The 25,108-nt window shown below is 39.6% G+C and overlaps 1 protein-coding gene across 1 annotated transcript in view; it reads right to left on the bottom strand.

Moving 5' to 3' along the window:
• The window catches only part of LOC140240411 (ER degradation-enhancing alpha-mannosidase-like protein 3), a 48,410-nt gene that overhangs the window by 8,486 nt on the left and 14,816 nt on the right, over positions 1-25,108 (bottom strand). Inside the window, exons 2-15 of the mRNA XM_072320178.1 lie at positions 13,071-13,116; positions 12,081-12,181; positions 9,801-9,953; positions 8,972-9,125; positions 8,299-8,421; positions 7,363-7,468; positions 6,825-6,922; positions 5,718-5,843; positions 4,891-4,974; positions 4,265-4,348; positions 3,827-3,951; positions 2,974-3,151; positions 1,379-1,548; positions 581-716 (exon numbers count right to left, since the gene is read on the bottom strand). Coding sequence (XP_072176279.1) covers positions 581-716; positions 1,379-1,548; positions 2,974-3,151; positions 3,827-3,951; positions 4,265-4,348; positions 4,891-4,974; positions 5,718-5,843; positions 6,825-6,922; positions 7,363-7,468; positions 8,299-8,421; positions 8,972-9,125; positions 9,801-9,953; positions 12,081-12,181; positions 13,071-13,116 — 1,684 coding nt within the window. The remainder of the gene's footprint in view (positions 1-580; positions 717-1,378; positions 1,549-2,973; positions 3,152-3,826; positions 3,952-4,264; positions 4,349-4,890; positions 4,975-5,717; positions 5,844-6,824; positions 6,923-7,362; positions 7,469-8,298; positions 8,422-8,971; positions 9,126-9,800; positions 9,954-12,080; positions 12,182-13,070; positions 13,117-25,108) is intronic.

Below are 25,108 nucleotides of genomic sequence, written 5' to 3'. Positions count from 1 at the left end.
ACACACTTGGTGCAATTAAATCTACATTCTGCTTGGTCTTGTTTTCACCAAAGAATATGGAATATTACCATGGAAGTCAAATGATCATTTGTATCTCTATTCCACCATCATATATGCTCCATTTTGGCATTGATTTGTGTCCTGTTTAACAACATTTTTTAGTGAACAGGACATGGTGTGGCCTTTCTGTTTTCCTGGCACTGTTAACATTGAGGAGTCCACAACAGCCCTTGGACAAATGAATTACATATAGTAAGCGGGTCATTCATGTGTCTATCCAGTTTTACAAGCACTCGGCTTAACAAGGAGTCTGATGTGGCCCTATGGCAAAAAAGCAAATGGTCAATTGGTCATTAACATGTCTATTCGGTCCTACTGCCACTTTTTGCTGCTAGGGAGGGATCTATTTAGCCCCAAGGAGGACTGGAGAATGGTCAGTAGGTCTTATGTTTGAGGCTGCGTGCATGAGGTCAATTATCAAGGAATCTCATATAGCCCTTTGACAAATAGGTAATGGTCAACTGGTCATTCACACGTCCACTCTGTTCTACTACCACTTCCACTACATTGTAGTTCTTACATTTGAGGCTGTGTGCATGAGCTGAACCCGGCCATCTTTCATGGTGATGAGTCTGATTCCCATGCGGGTCAGCTGCTGCATGTGGTCTGGGTTGCCCGGCACAAACTCTGCTGCCTTCAGACGCTGGCTGTCAGACCTGGCCGGGGTTGGATAAAAGTGAGGAGATAAGAGGCATGGGTAATAACCGATTTGAGGGAGGTTTATTGCAATATTGTGATGACATGCCTTATTGGCAAGTACTGTTTATGTTATATACATGTATTAAGCGAGTCTAATTTTTCATGAATTGGAAGTTTCCGTCAATTTCAAGTGGTTGAATTTGTGATTGTGTAGTTAAAACACTGAACGGAGAAATGTATGCATGCCCGTCTCGTGCATGTTGGGATCATCATCATCACCACCATCACCACCACCACCACCACCACCACCACCACCATTATCATCACCACCACCCTCACTACCACCACTACCACCACCACCACAACCATCACCCTCACTACCACCACCATTGCCACTCTCACCCTCACCACCACCACCATAACCACCACCCTCACTACCACCACCATCACCACTCTCGCCACCACCACCACCACCCTCACTATCACCACCATCACCACTCTCGCCACCACCACCACCACCCTCACCACCACCACCACTCTCACCACCACCACCACCATTACCATCACCATCACCCTCACTCTCACCACCACCACCGCCACCATCACCCTCACCACCACCACCACCACCACCATCATCATCATAGTAATATCCTGTGATAACTGCTCTCCTCCCACTTACACCACCATGCTGGGCTGAGGGCTGGAGGGACACTGGCCCGGCTGACTGTCCTTGGCCTTCCTCAGAGGGTCTCTCAGGGCTTGGGCGTAGGTGCTGCCGGCCGGGAACAGGAACTTGTGGTTGGCACAGGACCTGTCCACGATGACCGTAGTGGTCACTTCTTCGGCAGTCTGTGTGTGAAGGGGCATAAAAGTCAGAAAAAATAGAAATAGAGAATGTATCTTATTATCTACTTATCCATTCACCTAATCAAAATTATATATAGGAGAAACACACAAACATTGTACATTCCAAAGTAAACATACAGTTGAACCTCTCTTATCCGCCCTCCCTTTATCCGGATCTCTCTATTATACGGACGCAATCTCGCCGTGATTTAAAAAAAAAAAATAATTACGGGAGGAAAGGGGGATTCCCAACTCCTTGACAACTCCTACCCAAACACACATGAATTACATATTACTTCCAACATGATTAACATACATTACATCAAATTTCCTTCCAAATTGCTTACCTCCAGACATTTCAACATCCCCAAACATCCCCAAATGTAACAATGAAAAGGTTGCAGTATACACATTACTACATGTGGTACTACAATGGGCTACATCAGTACATGTGTCTGCATATGTACATGTATAAAGCATTGAGTCTCCCGTATCCGGCCAAATCCCTTATCCGGATGAGCCCCGGTCCCGACTTGTCCGGATACAAGAGGTTCAACTGTAAAAGGTGAGCAAATGAGATAGTCCATTCAGTATTGGCCAAAGGTTTGCTGTTCTTAACTGGATCCCATAGCAGTCTCTTAAAAAGATAGCCCCATATTTTTGATCCTCCATATGGTATGATAATTTGCCATATAAATGGGAGGTACAAAACTTATCAATCTATCCATCTCGCTGTTATTTTATTACATCCCATCTGCATCTAAAATTTCCGTCAGTTTTTTTATATCCTGTTTAATCAACCACATATGTAATTTCTTGATTGCAATGATACACTTTATGGCTTCTATTTTCTGTGGGAGAGAGGAGTAGCTATTGCCAAAAAAGAAAAAGAAAAAAAGTGAAATGTATATGACTGAATAAATTGGCAATCATATATCTGACAGAGAACGAGAGTGGCAGAGAGAGAGAGAGAGAGAGAGAGAGCAAGAAAGAGAGGAAGAAACAGAACCTAAAGATATTCTTCCCCTGCTATCATAGTAATTATATCACTCCTCCCTGTCATAAAAGAAATGTTTTCCCAACAATGATAGGGCACCTCATATACACACTACAGGTTCATACATAAGACATCAATAAAGGTTTCTACATAAGACACCACGAAGGGTTTATACATAAGACATCACTAAAGGTTTATACGTAAGACATCACTAAAGGTTTATACATAAGACATCACTAAAGGTTCATACATAAGACATCACTAAAGGTTTATACATAAGACATCCCTAAAGGTTTATGCATAAGACATCACTAAAGGTTTCGACATAAGACATCACTAGAGGTTTATACATAAGACACCACTACAGATTTATACATAAGTTGAAGACACCACTAAAGGTTTATACATAAGACAGAGGTCAGTGCCCTCACAGAATTTGTGTCTGCCGTTGTGTTGGCCTGCTCTCCCCTGATCTTGGAGATGGAGAGAGGGAGGAGGTGGGCCTCCGTCGTCAGGAGGTAGTTGTCAACATCCAACACGAGTTCCTCTGGCTCCGCAAAGAGCAGATACAGGTACTTGAAGGTCTCCGCCAGCACGAAGGAGTCCATCCTAGATACAGGAGAGAAGATGGTGGTGAATACTTCATAGCCACAGGATCAATGCCAGGCATTGGATTGGGGGGGGGGGGGGGTATGCATCATGAAATGGACAGTAATTGCTAGTGTGCCGCTCTTTCTCAAGCACTTACTTTTGTAATAACACATCTGTGTGTACAAATTAAAGCACTGATACATCCATAAAGCAGAACTCGACTCTGACTTGCTTTCTCTAGTGACTTGTTCAGGCCACTACAATCTTTTAATTTGAAATTTTGGTGGCCCGAAAAAGAAACGTAGAGGCCCAAAATAAGAAGGAAATGTAAAAATTCATTTTGCATTTAGCTGCCTAATCATGTCACCAAGAGGTAGCCTTATTGGAAATTTGAAGACCTGACATTAAATTTGAGTGGCCCTAGGCCAACACTAATGTTGAACCATGCAGAAGGTAATGATGGCAAACTATAGACTGCATGTGTGCATACATGTGTGGAGCACGCAGAGTCAATTCCATGTGACGCCGACTTTTACTTGTGAGCCCAATTGATCTGGGAGGCCAGGGCTTTTAGAAGATTCTGCAATGGACACATGGGCAGTACAAATGTACAAGTCACTGTCTTTCAAAACAGCTCCCTAAATGATTCAGAGAAGCTCAAAGTTAGGATTGTAGCAGGTGGACCACACTCACCTGTCCTCATGACTACCAGTCCTCACATCCTTGATGCCTGCGAATCCGCAGTGCACACGGGCGTGGTTCTGGAGCGCATCAATGATCTTGGCTCCAACCTCCAGGTAGTAGGGGTCACTTGTGGCCTGCATCGATACAAAGAAACAGGTGCAGGACAAGGTCATTAACAGTGTGAGGCCAAACAGACAGAAATCATTCACACTGCAAAGTCGTAACACACTTTGCATTCAATAATTGTTTATCCATCAGATCACTAAGAATCTAAGACTGACTACAACTACATTTCTCTCATTTACAATCAAATCAAAGATATATAACAACACAGCAACATCTCCCATACATTTCATTTGCATTATGAAGTTCTACTAATGAGGCTTTACTAGGATGTAATCTTGCTTTCACCTTTTTTTCTGCATATTTTCAAGACAAGTTCCTCACCTTGTACAGCATGTATGTGCTCTCAATGAACTCTGGCCGAAGTGGATGCTGGGCCCAGTAGACATCATACTGAGGTGTGAAAGCCTGAGAAGGAGGAGCAATGTGGAAAGAATTACAACCATGGACCACTGTCATTCCCTGATGTACATTTCTGATTGATTACGATGATTTGTGAGAGGTATGCAGTTGTAAATCCCCCTCAATCACACTTAATTCATGCATCATTCTGACAAATGTCATTGAAAAGCAAATAAAACATGATTCAAACTACGTAACCTGAAATGATGATTTTACTTTCCCTTCTGAAATTCATTGAAAAACACTGCACATACAATAATTCAACAAAAGCGATTTGAATACAGTCTGAATTTTTATCATGACACTTGAATAGTTGTACAGTACTTTTGTTTTTCTGAGCCTCTATACTGACAATTCCCCGCTGAACAATGTTGTAATCTATGCACCACGTTTAAGGTTTTGCATCTATGAGAAAATAAGTGTTTAGTCGGGTAAAGCTGGCTGGCAACATCTACACTGAGTTTCGAGAAATAACAGCATGTAGACAAACAACAAGAAGAAAATAGTACAGGAATATGAGACTCTTTCTGTCACAGTAATCATGGTACCTCTGGGAGAAAGTTGTGTCTTTGAGTAACTTGATACAGCATTTCATGTGTTTCTATTGCTGGCTCTATATCTCCAAACAGCACCTGTGAGACAATGAAAAACATATAAATGCAGGGATGGTGGCTTAAAAGGGCCAAAAATTAATCATTATGACAATAGACACATTGCTGTTCAATAATGAAATGAACTCAAAGCTTACATTGTACTTGTACTTTCTCACATCTTTCACTGTAATGGACTCTCTGCGGAGTATTCAACATGCTTGTGCGTAACCACACAATGCAGCTGTCACTGCTGTACTCCCTGAACAAACAAATGCATCCTAGAGCCAACGTCACCAGACATGCAAACTTCAGTTATTTACATTCTGACGCACAGTCAGTCAGCTGAGGTTCACCACAGCGTCATCTGTCATATGCAGTCATCTCATTAACACCTATCAATTTACATTGCAAAGGTGATGCCATTTATCAAATTTCCTGGGATGGCCATCTTTCCTGCTTATATGTGCAGGCGCAAACAAATCCACTCATAAAGTCTGAGTATTTGATAGACAATTGGACAACAAGAATGGCTATGAAGTTCAGAAGGTTATTCAAACATGGAAAACAGAGGAGCTACTAAGTCACAGGAAATAAAGAATGTGTTCTATGTTCTAATATTATCAGTTCTGAACTTCATACAAATGTTTGAGGGAACACTTTAGGATAGGTTGGACGTGACATAAGCACTTAAACATTTGAAATAGGTAGTGGAAGTCTGTCACGTTCAGGCAAACACATAACTTGCTAAATATTTGTGGGGGGGGGGGGGACATTGGTCTAACCTGTAGACCTGGCCAAAAGGCTAAGAGTGCATCCATGAAGTTCCTGGACCGGGCGTGGGGACGGTGCATCTGAACGTCCATGAGGAGCGGTCCATCGCTGATGTACCTCCTCACTGCTTCATAATGCTGTCAGAGTGAGAAGGCAGCACATGCAAGGCAATTAGAGGGATGCCAGTTTTAGAATGAAAGAAAAGGACCCAAAAATCATCTACAAGAAGCTGGATCATACATAAAAGGGCCTGGAATTTGGAATTTGATAAAGCCAAGGCCTGGATTCAGGCTTTAACCTGAAAACTGGTATACCTGCAACTCATATCCACACACAGATAGAGGCCAAGGACATAGAAAGTATGCAAAACACAGTGGACACTGTAAAACCAGAAGTGTTTGCCCACATTTTAACTTCGCAATTTCATGAGAGCCAAGATTTGCAAAACTTAAATTCATATGACAGTTCTTGTCTACACTAGATGCATTGCATGCCAGTGGTATTTTGCGAAACAGGCTTTCCCCTTCAATTTGTGAAAATTTTATGCCCCAAAAATGTCTTGCTCTAGAGTATATGACAACTGTCCATACTCCAGGTTCACTGTGTTTGTGCTATCATAAGGCACAACATTTACATTGTCTAGCTACATGATAACACAAGCAGGTGAAGTTTGTCTCACATGACTTGTAATCACAGACATTTTTGAGTCAAAGGTTTCATGTTCAGTCTTCCTTGGAATACAGCCAAAAAAGAAAAGAAAAGAAAAGACAACAAGAAAGGCAAATCCATGCAAGACATCTTGGAACAAAGAATTGATGAATAAAACTTGACGTCATAATGATCAGTAATATGCAAGAATGTAACATACTCCCATATTTGGTATGTATAACATTACGACAGTCCTCATAAACTTTCATACAAAAAAAAAGGAAAAAGAATCACTGTATGTGCCTTTTGTCATAAATACCTTATTCAAGTACAAATGAAAGCTTTGATTCTGAAACTTGAACACTTTCCCCTTTACCCACAGAAACAAAAACAAACATGAAAATTGTACATGAAATGCCTCTTTAACCTTTGCTGACACATCAAGATTAGCAAACAAAATTGACACTCACCGTATTAAATCTGTCCAAGTATAAATCCTCACCAAGAAGGATGTATCCCTTTAAGAGGTATTCATAGTAGGAGTCAATGCCAGCACCAACTCCGCTCTCTGTGAAGTCAAGTAAAACCATGAGGCATGTTTTCACTCATCAGGCAATCAATAGAACATGTTAATCTTAATATTGATCAACTAAAACTATGCTTCAACATACAAAGCCTACACTTCACTTTGTTTCTTGCATACAGAAGGGCTTCAGATTCAAGCTAAAAAGCGATTTGTCCCCAAATGGATCAATACATAAACACAATTGAATCATTTGTGTGCCTTCTAGAGCACAGGTTATTCATGAGTAACCAAAGAGCTTGCCAAGGGTTTGCCAGACATAACAACATCAAAATTAATGCCCACAAACTGGGTTGCAAAAGTTGAAACATATCCAACAGAAATGGGTATATTTTGAACATCTCATCACAACATATTCACAGAGAAAACATTGATAAATCTGACAGCACTGCACATGGGCCATTACGCCGGCATAGAACACCCACCTCTTCGAACCCAGTCCCCTGTGTGTATGTTGATCACCGTGCCGACCAAGTTGCTCGTCCTCTGCCGACGCGACCAAAGGGTCTGCATGACGCTCCGTGCCTTCTCCTGCAACACAAGCAATGCAAAACACGCACACACATGAGGGAGAGGGAGGCAGAGGGGATATGTCATCATGGAGAAGATGGGAAGAAATACAAAGTAAGCTTTCCACAGTATACTATCTATTAAGTGCTTTCAATAATGTAGATATACATGATTGAACATGGATGAATAAAAAAAAAATAAACTTAGCACACAAAAAACAATTAAACTCTGAACTGAATGAAGCAATGCCTCATTGAATAGTGTGGGGGTGGGGAATACAAAGTGGACACTTTGTGACATAAAGGTAGGAAATGTAAAACAATTGTTTCAGCAGAAGTACAGGGAAAGTGGATGCATAATAATTTCAATGACATATTATTTTTTGGCTTTTCCTGCATATTGGTGACTAAAATAAACCTTTACTTTCTAAGTGCTTGGTAATTCTGCTAACAAAAGTGAGATTACTATTCATGGTTAAATGGCTTTAAATCTATAATATTGTACTTTTTCAACAAAAGAGCATATTGTTTCCATCATCATGATATTCTTAACCTCTTGAATCATCATTGGAACATATGCATTCATCGCGAGATGTCATTCAATATAACTCATTTCAATTTTTGTAGGTAGGAAAAATATGAGAAAAGTTTCCACAAAAGTAAACACTGCATGCAAAAGTAATGCTGTAAGTGGTAATTATTGTTAAATCATTACCGGTTATTACTTCCAAACACTTCTCAAGAGATACCATTGTATTTTGAACAGGACAACTAAGAAATATGAGCTGCAGTAAATTTATCATCAAAGTAGCAGATTGTAGGTCAAGGGTCGGTTTTCATTACTGCACTCACCTCAAATATGGGGTCACCCGACAAGCGACTGAGGGCAGAGAATTCCAGAAGCATGGTCCCAGCACACGCTGTACAGGTGTCACGCTCAGAACGCCCCTTGCCTAGACCATGCTTCAGATTAACCTACAGAAAACACAAGAATTAGGTGAAGACACATCTGTTCCTATACCACTAGCCTACATGTGTGTGAGTGCATGTGTGTAAAGAGGCCAATAATGCATCTTAAGCTATTTTTTTTTTTTTTTTGGCATCCTTTACTCACATGTGTTGGCCAACAATGATTGGGCTGCAATAACACTTCCCTTCCTCATAATCTGAATGCCATATACTTGAACCGATAAATACCATGAATTGATATAGAAGGCAACTCGAATATTCATCCATGGGCATAACTCATAATGATTTGTAATTCAATCAAAGCAACAACACTACTAAAGGACAAAAAAAAAAAAAAAAAAAAAAAAAAACAGCTACATCAGTGACATTAAAGTGACAGTTTTCATCCCATACCAGAACCTTAGTTTTGCTTTGTGACACATAGTAGTTACTTTACCGTTATCCAGTCATGAATGTACTTCTTTGTCGGCTATTGCATGCAGTTTGGTTAACCTTGCAACTGAGGGCTGCTAACTATCTACAATGAGCACCATCTCATCATGCCCGCCCTACGAACCTTGGGATACGGCACCCCCGTGGAGGTGTTGAAGGCCGGCAAGAGGCGGTAGCCAACTTCCTTCGCCATCTGCAGGAGTTCGTCCTGGTACCACTCCAGGTGGCCATACTGCTCCTGCAAGTCTTTAGCTACCACATGGCCCCCAAGGAGACCTCTGTTTTTAAAAGTATGGGAGAAGGGAGAGACACACATATCCAATGTTACATGAAATTCACTGACCTACAAGCTGGGCCAAGAGACATTCTTTCATAGTGTACTGATCAGGATGACACAAGTTTAAATGGAAAGTGACTGCACAGCTCATGGACATCTTTGTCTGTTGATAACTGTGAAAGACATTAGAGTGCATTAATACTGGTACATGTATGTATTCATAGATTTCCACACAAACACTTCTGTATACGTTACCCTGTTGTTTACGTCTAGTTTTCAAGCTTCATCGGTTTTATACCTCTCACTACTATACATCTTCTTTGAGATCAGAGATGCTAGGCACTCTTGGTAGGATGATTTGGGATGCTTTCAAGGATGCAGGGATCAATAAAAATTTGAAGAACCGACTCTGATAATACAGAGTTATGGGATCAATGTTTTCAAAATGAGTGTCATAATGAAAATAGGACATTGGATGAGGAGAGGGGTATGAGGCATATGAATAGATGGACAAAATCTCAGTAGATCTGGAGCTGGCTACAAACAGAGCAAAGAAGGAGCATGGTGGAAAGAACACCCCCCCCCCCCCACACCAGCTACGATTGAGGTAGCTCACATGTTAACAAAGATGAAAGACATTGCCCGTACAATTACACACAGGCCATGTCAAACTTACCCAACCACCCTGATGTTGGTTTCAAACACAGATACGACCACATCTGTGTCAAAGCTGACGCCCTCGATGACCTTCTTCACCGCATCCTCAAACTCACCAACCATCCCGAGCACCGCCAGAGTGTCCAGTGTGTCGATGAGGGTCAGGGAGAAGCTGCAGGTAGGTGAGCATGAGACATGCATAAACATGAGATATGCACAATAGAAACCAATTCTCTGCATATTCAAGACACTGCACATGCCATTTGCAAGCCTAATATGTATTCTGCCAAAAGGGACAAGTTACATAATTTTGTGAGAGATTAAATTTGCAATTGAGAACCAAAGTAACAGTTCGAAGGAAGATGTTTCATCCCTTTTTTCAAGCAGCAAAATCAGCAATATCTGCCTCAAAGATGATAGATACAGCGTATGTACCTCGCAACTGCTTTATGGGAGGCAACGTTTTGGCTGGTTTTACAAATATCAGTCAACTCCTAAAAACTATGAAAATAACGCCAATCATGATATGGAGCTACATGTGATGTGGCTCTTATGGATATAACCACTCCAATAAATCATGAACTCCCTGGATTGAATCCAATGGCAGCAGTGATTTCTGCTCCTGGGCAATGCACTTTACTCTCACTGCTTTATCATTCAGAGGGGGATTAAAGCTGTCGCTTCAGTAGTACATGTACAGTTAAACTCGCCTAAGTCGACGTCGCATATGTCGAATAATCGCGTAAGTCGATGATTTCAAAAAGTCCCGATTTTTCCCCATTGACGTACGTGTATTAATTCACTCACAAGTCGAATTTTGTAAGTCGAATACTCGCCCAAGTCGATGAAATTCCAAGAACACTTTCACGGAAAAACCATTGAATTCACTGTGCCTAAGTCGAATAAGATTTTATTGTGTAGTAAATCACTGTCATTTATTATTCATTATTTATTACTCATCATTATTTTGTTTGTCAGATGAGTTTGAGGTGGCCAAAAAAAAAAAATGATCTAAAATCAAATTCAAAGCGATCGCATGGGATTGTTTAACTCTCTTCGTATTTGGAGGTCCGCTGGTACAGCCCTGTCAGCTGTCGCGCTACGTACGTACAGCGTTCGTACAGTACACATGCGTTCATTTACATGCAGTATTGAGCTTGCAGTGTACATGTAGCTTGACATTTGCAGCGCTGTGCAGTGGAGTGGTATAATGGATGAAGCTGCTGAGTTTTCAAAGCGGAAAGTAGGGGGAAAGTTACGGGCACGCGTAAATCGGAATTGCACCTCTACACGCATTTCAAGCCACGGTATGGTAAACTGGAATCAATCACTGCTCAAATATCGTTCATATTCACTTCCCCGAGGTTTAACAAGGGTGTAAAGTAATCGGACCTGTGCCAATACTAATGCACTGTCCATGCAAAGTTAGCCGCGGCCCTGCTGGGCGACCCGTGCTGCGGCACACCGCTCCAGCTCTCGGCTCCAGAGTAGACAACATACATGTACATTAAACATACATGTATATGTACCTGTGGTGAAACTGTAAGTCGATTTTTTTCGACTTACGCACAAGTCGAAAATCGCCTAAGTCGATGTGTTTTGCTCAGTCCCGAGAAGATCGACTTATGCGAGTTTAACTGTACATTGAAGTAAGTTTGATCGCAAGCATGCACTGCTCTCTTGTTCATGTACAGTGTAGAAAACTTCAAATTCCAATTCAATTCAAAAGGTGTGCAACATTATACAAGCATAGATGAGGACAGAAAACAGCCACATGAACATTCGGTCTTGTCTGACAGACAACCTTCATTCCAGGGCTTTTCTCAAAGTTTGACAGCCAGCAAAGGCCAAAAATAAAGTCAACCTCACATTGAGTCGATTGTAACGGGACTGGGGAAAACACATTGACTTAGGCAATATTCTACAACTGCATGAACCATTGCATAGAAAATAAACATACCTTGAGGCTTGGAATGTAAACTGGGACTTTTTTCTTTTTCATTGACTTAGCCAATTATTTGGCTTTTATGTGAAGTCGATTTACACAGAGTAGACTTTAATACAGTAGAGTTGCCTTGTCTCATTTGATTTTGAATGCTCAAAAAATGTCAGATTACAAGTGTATTCTTGCATTGAATCTTTGTAAATTCAACATGTTATTTCTGTGTGTTTTTTTTTTAAAATGTGACAAAAACGATTGCTTGCATCTTTGAACTGATTTTACACAAAATCAACACATGAGCCTCTTTTTGTATTTTTCCTGCTTCCTGCAAAATGGAAGTTGTATAAGTTCTCTTACTTTCCAAGTGCATCATCAACATCTCCACGGTTTGGCTCACGACCTCTGACCCGACCCTTGCAGCTAAGTGGCATCAGTTCGTCTGCTGGATAGGCGTAGGTCTACACAAACACACACGTACCAACACATGATGATTGTAGAAGGGCACAAAGGAAAGGTAATAGACACATTTTGAATAGAGATGAGCCCTCTTTAAATATCTTCGGTAGTGAAAAAAATTCACAGACTTGGAATAAAGGTGAGGTCCTATTCTGACATAATGTAAATTGTTTCAAAAAGTATTAGCATACTTACAGCAACAAAAAACCCAACAACACACACACACACACAGAGTACTGAATTTGCTTTGCAAACTCTGCTTTCCTGTACTTTGCCTTCTTTTTTAAGTGGCATGCTTTCATTGTAAGTTGCAAATACAGACTGTACAAGAAGTGTACAGTACCTGAGACTGCAATGCACAGCGGGCACAAAGCTAAAATGTTTTTCTACGTGTGTAAGCATTATACCCTGTATTTGTATTCATGGTACATGTACATACATGTACTGTATTTTGTGCTTCAAAGACCTTGACATGCATACTGCAAGTAAGCCATGGTATCAATCAATTAAAAATTGTGTAAAAACAAACAAACAAACAAACAAATTTCAAGATGGAAAGAATGGAATCATAAAATAGTGACTACCTAGTATTTGGATCCCAAATGAGTCACATTTTCTGAGACAACACAAATGGCAAAAAAAAACAACAAAATATCAATTTGGCATACAATTGTATATTACCTCTGAGAAATGAGAATCTTCCATTGGTTCCATGAATACATGTCACACTACACTGTACATCTATTTATGTACATGTAAAATGGTAGAAAAAGGGTAGACTATACTGTATGTGCCAATTAAACATCGAAATTAAGGATAGAGCTTGGCATATGCCATATTTTTTTAGGGGATGCAGGCATTTTCATAAATGTGTGGGGAAGGGTTACATACCATGTAAGAATCATAGGCGTGTCGGAACATCTCCAGAACCTCCTCCCTGGAACAATGAATACAAACATGAGAAACAGTCACAGTCAGTTCCTATCACATGATTATTTACTAGGGCTATTATTAATGCTCAATAAACAACACATGCTCTTCTCTTCACCTACACATTGAAAGCAACCTTTCCCTGCTTGTTTTCGTTTGTTTCAGTATGGTTGAGGGGTCTAGATATCGCACACGAAAATTTGAAATGCTCTTATAATAGAAGTTATTCCATAATCGTACCTGAATTTCTCAATGAATATCACGAAAATGCAGAAAAATCACCTCCCAAAATCTCCTGATGATACGATGACGGAGTAGTGCGCTGTCGCCGTTTGTATGTCGGACTTTTTTTTTATGCGTTCAATTTCTCGGGGTATGTAAAGATCGCGCAGCTGCCCTCTGTAGTTTCATGCGTGAAAGTGTCTGCCCCTCTGCGGCTGTAACGTGCTCCGGCTTTCGTAGAATATTTTTTCACTTGATATTAAATTTGTCCCTGATAAGCAACAGCAGTATTATTATTGTTATTATTATTATTATCATTATTACTATTATCACCACCACCATCATCGATCATCATAATCATCATCTTTTTTTCCTTTTTTTTATGAAGCAATGTCATGCTGAAAGTACAGCTCGATTCTTTTTTTTTTTCTTACGAATGCACTGTTTCTGCTGAAAGTACAGCTTGGTTTGATTTCATTATAATTGTGTTTTGTTGAATCGTGGATTCAACATGTGATATGTGATATGATACATGTGATTTGATTTATCATGAAACTGTATTGAATATGGAATCAATAAAAGATTATGGAAAAAAAAATCATCATCATTATCATTTTCATTATTATTATTATTATCACTTCCACCACCATCATCATTTTATCATTCTTATTATCATTATCTTTATCATTGATATTTTCATAATCGGTAATGATTTTCATTTATAAAGTTTTCTTACAATATTTCTAATCACTTTAACCAATAATATACACGTAATATAAAATGGAAAAAAGTAAAATATGAACATATATTTTGTGTGTGTGTGTGTGTGTTTGTGTGTGTGCTTACCCATTCGTCACCCTCTCATTTTCGTCACCCATTTGTCACTCTCATCTAATTTTTCTTCAGTATCATTATGACCCTCCCCTGTCACAAATATATCACAAGTTAGCGCAAGAAATCACAAGCAAATTCAAATTGAAATCACACTTCAACTTCGATACACTGAAATATTTATTCCTTTGTAATATTATAATCGTTGTGTTAAAATTTGACTTAAAACAACATTTATTAACAGTATTTCAGCGTAGCTGGCAGCATACTAAGTACATTGTTCTTGTGTATGATGACGTCACATGGTAAACGATCGATCGAACAAATTACGAATTCTATCGACTACGAACGAGACAAGCGAGACGACACGTCTACGTTGTGTAGGCTACAACATCCTTAGAACAGATTTTAAGGTTAGGTAGGTAAATTACAAGGTAAAAAATTGGAAATTTAGTGGAAAATTTGTTGGAAATCAAAATTTCTTACGTGCTTCCTTCTCATGTTGGGCGGTAAGTCAGGTATGTTTATTCTATGGGCGTATCGGCAAATTTTGCGCTTATTCCTACGCGTAATATCGCTTGCTATACGCAGTTACGCTATGCGCGATCATTAGGTCCCTGCGCGAGATCTAGTACCCTTACTATACAATCTCACGTACTGTACTACTGTAAATCAATAAAAACAAAATTTAAACAAGAGACCCGCGGGTCTAGCGCTCACCTGAGTATCGCAAGTTCACCTTTCACGCAGTTACTAATCTAAATTATTCACAGCTCTACTAAAATTTGACCAGGCTTCTCAAGTAGAAGATGAAAATGTACAATAAGGGCCGAAATTTTTAAAGATTCCTTCATTTGGGGGGATTGGGGGCCCCCTGGGGGCCTCTGGGTGGGGCATGGTGCCCATTTTGATAAATTGAGATCCTGACCCCCTAGGGATGCTACCTGCCAAGTTTGACGAAAATCCATCATGAGGTTTTCAGGAAGAAGATGAAAATGTACAATTCAGGCCCCCATTTGGACCTTCCCAACCCCCCCCCCCCCCTGCCCCCAAGAGGGGCACCCCTGGATTTGCCATGAACAAACTTGAAACTACAGTCATTAATGTACTCACTCATAGTATTATCTTAGCTCTATAACTTCTGATTCTAGAGAAGATTTTTAAAGATTCCTTCATTTTGGGGGGTTTGGCCCCGCTGGGGCCCCTGGGTGGGGCATGGTGCCCATTTTAACAAATTGAGATCCTAACCCCCTAGGGATACTACCTGCCAAGTTTGGTGAAAATTGGTCATGGGGTTCTCAAGAAGAAGATGAAAATGTATAATTTAGGCCCCATTAGGACCCCTCCCCACCCCCCTCCCCTGGGTCCCAAGGGGGGCACCCCTGATTCTGCCATGAACAAACTTGAAACTACAGTCATCAATGTACTAACTCATAGTATTAACTTAGCTCTATCACTTCTGGTTCTAGAGAAGAAGATTTTTACAGATTCCTTAATTTTGGGGGGTTTGGGCCCCCCTGGGGGCCCCCTGGGTGGGGCATGGTGCCCATTTTAACAAATTGAGTTCCTAACCCCCTAGGGATGCTACCTGCCAAGTTTGATGAAAATCGGTCTTGGGGTTTTCAAGAAGAAGATAAAAATGTAAAAGTTTACGCACGACGGACGACGCACGACGGACGACGCACGACGGACGACGCACGACGCACGACGCACGCCGGACGCCGGACGAAGGGCGATCGCAATAGCTCACTTGAGCCTTTGGCTCAGGTGAGCTAATGAAGCAAAAGAATGACTAAAGTTAAATAGCAACGTAAAAATTCTAAAGGCAATATTGTAAGGGAAATCTTTCGTAAAACAGGAAAAGGTCAGTCATGTGGACACATCAACACAGAATCATACTGGTCCTATTCTGTAACCACACATTTCATCATCACACAGAGTTACGAGATTCCAAAATTCACACGCACACACACTAACCTAACTAAAAGCCAGTAGGGGAGCAGAGACAAAATCGCAGGTTCCTGCGTATTCGCAGAAACCTGCATATATGCAGGCGATTTTAGAGGTTTTTCGCTCTAAAAACCTGCGAATTCGCAGGTTGCGTTCCGATTACAGCCTCTTGCGGCCAGGCGTTTCATCAGAGGTTTCCGAAAATGGCACCATCCGAAGCAGCGCCTAACGTTGCCTTAGATGCGAAATTTATAGAAAATTCTGGTGTTGCGTTTTCTTTTAAATCGCCGATAAGTGAAAAATGTGTAATCGATCGAAAATAACGTCATCGTAAGACAAGCCTAGTCATGTGACCAGAGCACGTGACACACAAAACCTGCGAATTCGCAGGTCGACCTCATGGAGGGGAATGTTATTACCGCCAGCGATCAGACTGCAATGGGGGTATACATTTCAACTCCCCCAGGAAGGCTACTAGTGATTGACACCGTTTATCTTGTCTTCTGTGGTCTGGTCATGTAATCTATTTTTATTGGCTGTCTGTGAAAGCTGTTTCTGCTTAATGCCTAGATTGTATCGTTGAGAACTAGACTCCGTACATAGTATGGGTCATTTCGTCAGGTTGGGACACACGATCGAGGAGTCAAAAGTGTGAAATGACACTGTATCATCAAAAGTCAGGGATCTCGCCAGCGTACATAGTACATCACCCTTGTCGGCGCCGACAAGCGTGCGGTTTGAAGAAACAATTGCCGACAAGGGTAAAACTTGCCGACAAGGGTAACACCACGCGTGAACTTGCCGACAAGGGTAACACCATGCACGTGTGAACTTGCTTGACGAGCTAAGTTCGGACCAATTTCTCGCCTTTTTTACTCTTTGTAATCTGGCTAGAAAAGAAGCTAGATGTTGAAAGGAGCAGCAGTTTACAAGCGCAAAAAGTTACGCACCGATCACAACAACGCGGCTCAACATAGCGACGTACATGTACTAGCTGCACAATCCATACACACCACATCACTCACTTGCTCACTCACTTGCGCTCTGATTCGGGATCACACACATGGTCATCACCTCCCTGCGCCTGCCTGGTGCATGCACCCAGCCGGCCACAGACAGCCGCCTGTGTGTACGACGGTATTGTGAGAGGGAGAGAGAGGACGGAAAGATGGTCGGAGGCCGAGGGAGGCTAGAGGAAGGCTGACACATGCTCGCTTGTTGTCACGCTTGTTGTCGGGTTACGCAAAAACAAACGATCTCTAATGCATGCCCCCCTCCGCCAAAGGTTTTTTTTTTTTTTTTTTTTTTTTTTTTTTTGCTGCTTTGGTTTGTTTGTTCGTTTATCTGCCTGTCTGTCTCTCTATTCGCAAAGTATGTGAACATTTGGGAACAGATTAGGATGAAATTTTCAGGAACAGTTGGTAGGTAAAATGGCGCAAGGAACAGAATATGATTAAATTTTGATAGTGAGCAGGATTTATGATACCACCGGAATTCACCGCCAGGATCCAAGATTTTTAGACTTTGTTTTGTATATTTGAAAGGATTCGTATCAATTCTTTAGGAAGCTGGCCATCGGCAATGACGCAAAATTAGATGCGTTCAAAGCATTGCCGCAGAGAGAAAATTAACTCCATCTTTCGTCAAAAAAAAAAAAAGAAGAAAAAAGAACGTGCGATGGAGTAAGCAAATGCAAATTGTTATTTTTTTTTTTTGGTAGTTTCAGCGGGTTATTTTTTTTAATTATTATTTATTTAAAAAGCCATGCGTTCCATTTGAGCCTTTTCACTTTCCATGGATTTGTAAACGTCATTCGTGAATATTCCATGCATTTTCCTTCTCCGGGTCGACATTTATAGTAATTCTGTCATAATGGTCTTTCAAGTTCAACGCACGTAATGCTCCACGTGCTTCTGGCTTGAACAGGTGGGTTAGGGGGCCTTCATGGGCAGAAAATAAATGGATAAATCATTCATCAATGTTCCCAGCTGGTTTACATGCTATTTACACGCTATATTTACGACCACTGAAGCAAGGTGGCAGTACCATGATATCAAGTTTCCCCACTGCCTGTGGTCGTGTGTGTGTGTGTGTGTTTTTTTTTCATTCTTCATTACGAACATCAATTTGTTCAACTTGAAAAGTGTAGATAATTTGCTTCGAACACGTGTTTCTTTTTTTTTTTTTATTGCAGCGTCGGTAATATTTTGTTTTGTTCATCGTCCGTGCATGGCAGGGGTTCATGGGAGTAGAACAATAGGAATGACTGGGGAGAAAATAAAATGAAAAAAGGAAGCATCTTTTGAGCAAGCTGTCTTTGTTTTTCTCTACACCAGCATCAGTGTGTGTCTGTGTTTATTCTTTTTTTTATCATGCTCTTGCTTCAAGGAGCTACGCTTTTCCCGCGTAAAATTAATAATGGATATCGCACGCAGAGGCCCATGCACGCTTTGACGTGAAGAACCATACATTCTTTATCTATATATAATAATTTTTTTAATTTAAAATAAAGAATGTTTGGTTGTGCAAGTAATGTAAAAAATATTATTTTGACTTTTCATGCGCTTAACTGCCGAGCATTTTCTTTTTTTTTTCTTTTACGGGAGAGAGCGAAATGTTCTTCTCTTTAGCAATGACGGCCTACATAGGCATATATACATATCATATATTGTGACGCAGTTTTGATTTTCGTAAACACGTGAATTTTTCTCTTTCCAGATCAGTTCTTGATTTAGTGAAAATTAACAATGTTTTTCACATTCACAAAAGCAGTTTGGTTAGCCTGTGTTCAGTTCGCTGCCAGTGAAATTTCTAAATAAAGCGATGCCCCAAACGGGTTTACCCTGAGGGTTTGTTCCGAAATAGCAATAGAATAATACTACATTCCTTATTATTCTGAAGGTTCGTTAATCGGACAATAATAAAGAAACAATGTCCGTTAATTTCCAAATAAAATCAGTTTTGTTGTTTCGAACGTTCTGCCAGTGAAATTTCGGAATGAAACAGTAACAGTTTTCTTACTCTGAGGGTTCGTAACTCCGACAGGAAAAAAAAAATAGTAATGAAATAGTACTAGATTCTATATTCTGAAGGTTCGTTAACCGAAAGATAATAAAGAAAAAAAAAAACATGTCCTTAAATTTCAAAACGAAATCAGTTGTCATTTCGAACGTTCTGTCAGTGAAATTTCGGAATAAAATGACGGCACAAAACAGCGTGTTTTCATACTCTAAGGGTCTGTTAATCCGACAGAAATAGTAATGATGAAATAATACATTGTAGATTTTTTATTCTGAAGGTTCGTTAACCGAAAATTAAATAAAGAAAAATGTCCGTAAATTTCAAAACGAAATCAGTGCGTCATTTCGAGCGTTTTGCCAGTGAAATTTCGGAATAAAACGACTGCCCAAAAACAGTTGCAGTATTTTTACTCTGAGGGTTCGTTACTCCGACAGATTGATGATAAAATAATACTATAGATTCTTTATTCTGAAGGTTCGATAATCCAAAAATGATTGAGAAAAAATGTCCGTTCATTTCACAACGAAATCGGTTTTGTTATTTCGAACGTTCTGCCAGTGAAATTTCGGAATTAAACGACGGCACAAAACAGCGTGTTTTCGTACTCTAAGGGTCTGTTACTCCGACAGAAATAGCAATGATAAAATAATACATTGTAGATTCTTTATTCTGAAGGTTCGTTAATCCAAAAATGATTAAGAAAATCATGCCCAAAAACAGTTGCAGTTTTCTCACTCTGAGGGTTCGTTACTCCGACAGATTAATGATAAAATGATGCTAGATTCTTTATTCTGAAGGTTCGTTCATCCAAAAATGATTAGAAAAAATGTCCGTTCATTTCATAACGAAATCAGTTTTGTTATTTCGAACGTTCTGCCAGTGAAATTTCGGAATAAAACGACGGCCCCAAAACGGTTACAGTTTTCTTTTACTCTGAAGGTTCGTTCCTCCAAAAGAATAATGATTATAAAATACTTTAGATTCTTAATTCTGAACGACCGTTAATCGGAAAACGATAAAGAAGAAATTTTCGTTATTTCCAAACGAAATCAGTTTTGTTATTTCGAACGTTCTGCCAGTATAATTACGGAATAAAACGACGGCCCCAAAACGGTTACAATTTTCGTTCTATGAGGGTTCGTTACTCCGAAAGAATAATGGTAAAATAATACTCTACATTCTTAATTCTGAATGATCGTTCATCGAAAAATGATAAAGGAGAAAATAATATTCGTTTATATCCAAACGAAATCAGTTTTGTTATTTCGAACGTTCTGCCAGTATAATTTCGGAATACAACAACGGCCCCAAAACGGTTAGTTTTCTTTACTCTGAAGGTTTGTTATTCCGAAACAGTAACGATGATAGATGATAGATTCCTTTCTGAAGGTTCGTTGATCGGAAAATAATTAAGAAAAAAATATTTGTTAAACTCCGAACGAAATCAGTTTTGTTTATTTTGAACATTCATCTGTAGTACCGACCTTTGGTGTTGTTGTCGTTTTCGATTACAAACCTTCGAAGTACTCAGTAATGAATCGTTTCATTTTATGATTAAACAAACCTTCGTAATAATGACCATCATTACATTTTTGTATGGTATCTCTTTGATGTCACGGCCAAACTACCGGAGTATACCCAGAAAGGAAAGTGCAACGATGTCCCGAAAGTTCTCGATCGCTTCTCGCGCATCTGCATGCAATAGGCCTACCACGTGGTCGAGCAGACGGCGAGCGAGAAAGCAAAAACACTACGGCCCGAATTCTCAAAGGTGGAATAACTTTATTACACCCTTATTCCGCCGATTTATTATGCCTCTTATGCAAATCAGGCCCTTGTGACGTAAAATGACGCGATTAATCCCCGGAATCTATTGTCAAAGGTGGAATAACTTATTCCCCGGAATAACTATTCCGTGGAATAGTTATTCCAGCTTTGAGAATTCGGGCCTACGGATATACACGGCGCGCGTTGTTGCGATGCAGAGACAGTGAATCGGGAAAGGCCTGAAAGAAATCGGAACCTTCACCATCGGCACCTACTTCTCTTTCATTTATTATTTAGGAACTGCCGCCAACAAAAGGTATGGAGTTTCTGCATTGTTTCTGTGAGAATATGCCCTTCACAACGTTCATTACATCTCCGTGAAAATGTCGCATTTAGTGGCAATTTAGCGGCGATTTATCTATGTTGTATTTGAGCATTAGCGAAGGCTTCCGCCCACCCCCAGAACAGCGCGAATTAGTGCCGACAAGCGTGAAGAAATTCCTGGCGAGAACCATGAAAGTATCACTTATTTCATGTACGAAGCACCTTTGGGTGTGCAAGAAATTTCATTTTTTTTAATTTATTTTTTTTTTTTGACATGCGCATGTGTCTTGTCGGACACATGATATGTAACATGCTTCGTTTGACGTCACATTGACACGATGTCATTGTTACGTCAAATTTCACAAATTCATGTTTTTCAAACATTTACAGTATGAATTTGTCAAAATGATTTTGTGTACTGAGAGGGCGCAAAAGTCACCACAACAAAGATCAGTTATATCAGTTTATGTCAGTTTGTTACCAAATCAAGCAAATATTACCAAATTTGCTGTTTTGATGTAGTGCCAGTGTTACGTCAGCATTTTTAAACATAACGGTTCGCATTTAGTATTGTTTCTGCTACATGTATGTGTGTGGATTTACTACCACTACAAGAGTTTTCCATATTGCAGTTTGTGTGTCTCTACAGGCCGACAAGTGTTAGCTATAGACTGGGTAATGTATAGGCCCCTTCCATAAAATTGTGAAAAATGTTAATGTAAATATTGATGTCCATTGGCGGCGATTAGGGGGGGGGGGACCATGCCCCCCCCCCCCTCGAATTTCAAACTTGCATCACTGATGAAGGTGACACAGGCTCAAACTCCCATTTTTGCACGTTCTATGCCAATGAAAGTACTTCACTGCTCGCACTTCTCATTAGGATTGTGTTACGCCCGCCCGGCCGTGGATGGGCTTGAATTGCCAGATCTGGAAATGAATAGAAGGAGATGGTCAAGACGACTGGTCTGCATGGCATCAAAATTGGATCTGGTTTATTAAAATCAACTGAAGAAATGACATAATATATAATATCCATTAATATGCAACAGGATAGTTCTAATTCAAGATTTGAAACACATATATTCCTAAACTAACTGAATGTCGTCATAGCTTGAACTTTTAATGTCCAATTGCATCTATAACACTAATACCTTGATAGTCATTATACAAACTCGTGGGAACGGCATAATTAGTTGTCACTCAAGCTAAATTCGTTATGTAACAACTCATTGTAATATTAACACTAAGTTGTGATCGGGGCAAACTGTATGCCTATATTCCGATTTGGCTTTGTACCTTGAATCATAAATTATCAAAATTACTTATCGTTAATCTAATGATCCTTTGCAATATAACTGATAACATACACCATAACTCTCCTTCATATTCACTGCTTATCTTATATAACTCATTGATGATGATGATAATAATGAAATAACACTTTACTTTGATAACTGATGCATCAAAACAGTTTACATCGACCTTTACATGATCAGAGGAAAACATAATGTCCTGATTTTATCATCCGTGCCTACATGTAAGCTGTATCTATGCACTCCAAATAATATACTAAACTTTAGATGAGTGGTATGATACACAATACTATCCTAAACAAATACACGTACGTAGTCACAGCGGTCGTTATGGGAAGAGTGCTAAGGGAGATGTATATAGAGAGAAAAGGAGAGAAAGGGGGAGAGGAAAAGAGAGAGTGCGAAAGAGGGAGATATCGATGGAGTGGGAGAAGAGGAAGAGAAAAGGAGGGCGAGGGATACAAAGAAGAGAAAGAGAAAAGGAGAGAGAGGGTAAGAGAGAACTGGACGTATACAAGCTTCATAATGCCTAAACCTGCACTACATGTATGTTAAAACACTGAAGGTTCTCTCTCTCACTCACTTTCTTCTCCGTAGTCTTGATAACATCCTAGGCCACAGCAACCACACACATTCCATTCTCTGGACCGGCTGCCAGATCATATGAGAAGGTCCCTTCTTTCAGGCAAAAGTGAAACTATGGTAAATGCGCTAACTGGACACTTCTCCACTCTACACAGTAAAGCATTCTGAGGCGGTCCCTTGTTGCTCAGCCAGGAGTGCTTTCAGAACACAACTCACTTCATGGCCGACGGGCCATTACTCATCATAACGGTGTTAAAGTTATTTCTCTCACTTCTCCCAGGATGTGAACTACAATGTGAACTCGGCCTTGTAATACATCTAGTTACAAATAGCAAGCAATCTAGGCTGTGTTCCCACTCGCATATTGAATCTCATTCCACTTACATTGTATTAATTAATTTCACATAATATCTAATTATCAAACTATCAACACCACAATTATCACTAACATAATTTTATATCAGTATGATATTGATAATGAACACTAACAACAGTAAAACAATTATTATTTAACAGAAGGAGTGTACATTAGTAATAATGAACATTCCAGAGATGCTGGTATATAGAATTAAACACACTCAATCAAATATCAATAAATTGGCAATACAGTGTATATCCATTTGCCGAATACCGGTACTCATTCACCTCAACATAGATATATGATAACATCATTGGTTAATAGTTACAACAAAAGATAAATGAGAAATGGGGTAGAAATTGTAATTTCTTACCTGGAAATGAATACATAGAAGGAGATGTTCAAGATGACTGTTCTGCATGGCATGAAAATTGGATCTGGTGTCGTGTGTCTTGAACACTGCTTCCTCTCTTTCGGGGTGTTGGGAAATATTTTGAGTGAGTCATAGTTTCTCTTGGAAATCAAAGAGAAAGTCATTGAAGGAGGCTTTCTCTGTTCTTACATGAAACTGTGATGTTTTTCTAATTGGCGGAATCAGGGAAGTCCTGAAATTGTGATTAAGGTGTATCTAACTGAAATAAGGAATACATAATATATATATTTTTTTATTATTATTCAGGACCTAGGGGGTCTATTTCCTGAGGATACATCAAGTGTGTTCGATGATGTTTGACAGCATGTGACACAGTAACAGTACCCGTTAGCAGTTTTGAATTTACATCAATATGGTTTCCGAAAGAATTATTCTACAGATTTGGCTTTGATCCAGTTGTATGATCAAATTACAAACGCAATGGCAAATAGAAAACATGTTATAGGAGTTTTTATGGATTTATCTAAGGCGTTTGATACGTTACAACATGATATTTTACTTAAAAAGTTACAGTTTTATGGTGTTCGCGGTGTTGCACTCTCGTGGTTTAGGGATTATTTATCATGTAGACAGCAATATGTTGTACATAATGACATGTCGTCAAATTTTTTACCGATAAAATGTGGTGTGCCCCAGGGGTCAATATTAGGTCCCCTTCTCTTTTTGTTATATAGCAATGATATTGTTAATTCGTCGTCTATATTATCATTTATACTATATGCCGATGACACGAATATTTTTTATTCCCACGATAATATAGAAACGTTAGTATCCACACTTAATGCAGAGTTACCAAATGTATCAAATTGGTTTAAGAATAATAAATTATCACTTAATATTGATAAAACAAATTATATTTATTTTAAGCATATGAAAACTCACACAGATGATTTCGTAAATAATATCAGGATTGATAATGTATTTCTTGAACGTAAAAGTTCTACTAAGTTTTTAGGCATTTTATTGATGAAAACCTAACCTGGAATGATCATATACGTTATGTTACAACCTGTATTTCTAGAAATATAGGTGTTCTTTCAAAGATGAAAAGTTATCTTCCTGAACATACTCTTTTTATGCTTTACAATTCCTTAATCCTACCATATATTATGTATTGTAATCTAGTGTGGGCTACAAGTTCAAAAACTAAACTCAACTCTGTTTATTTATTAAATACAAAAGAAAGCCATTC

Source organism: Diadema setosum, chromosome 17 (genome assembly GCF_964275005.1).
Source record: "Diadema setosum chromosome 17, eeDiaSeto1, whole genome shotgun sequence".
Taxonomy (NCBI): domain Eukaryota; kingdom Metazoa; phylum Echinodermata; class Echinoidea; order Diadematoida; family Diadematidae; genus Diadema; species Diadema setosum.
Note: the sequence above shows the minus strand (reverse complement) of the source record. Positions and strands in the feature narration are given on the sequence as shown.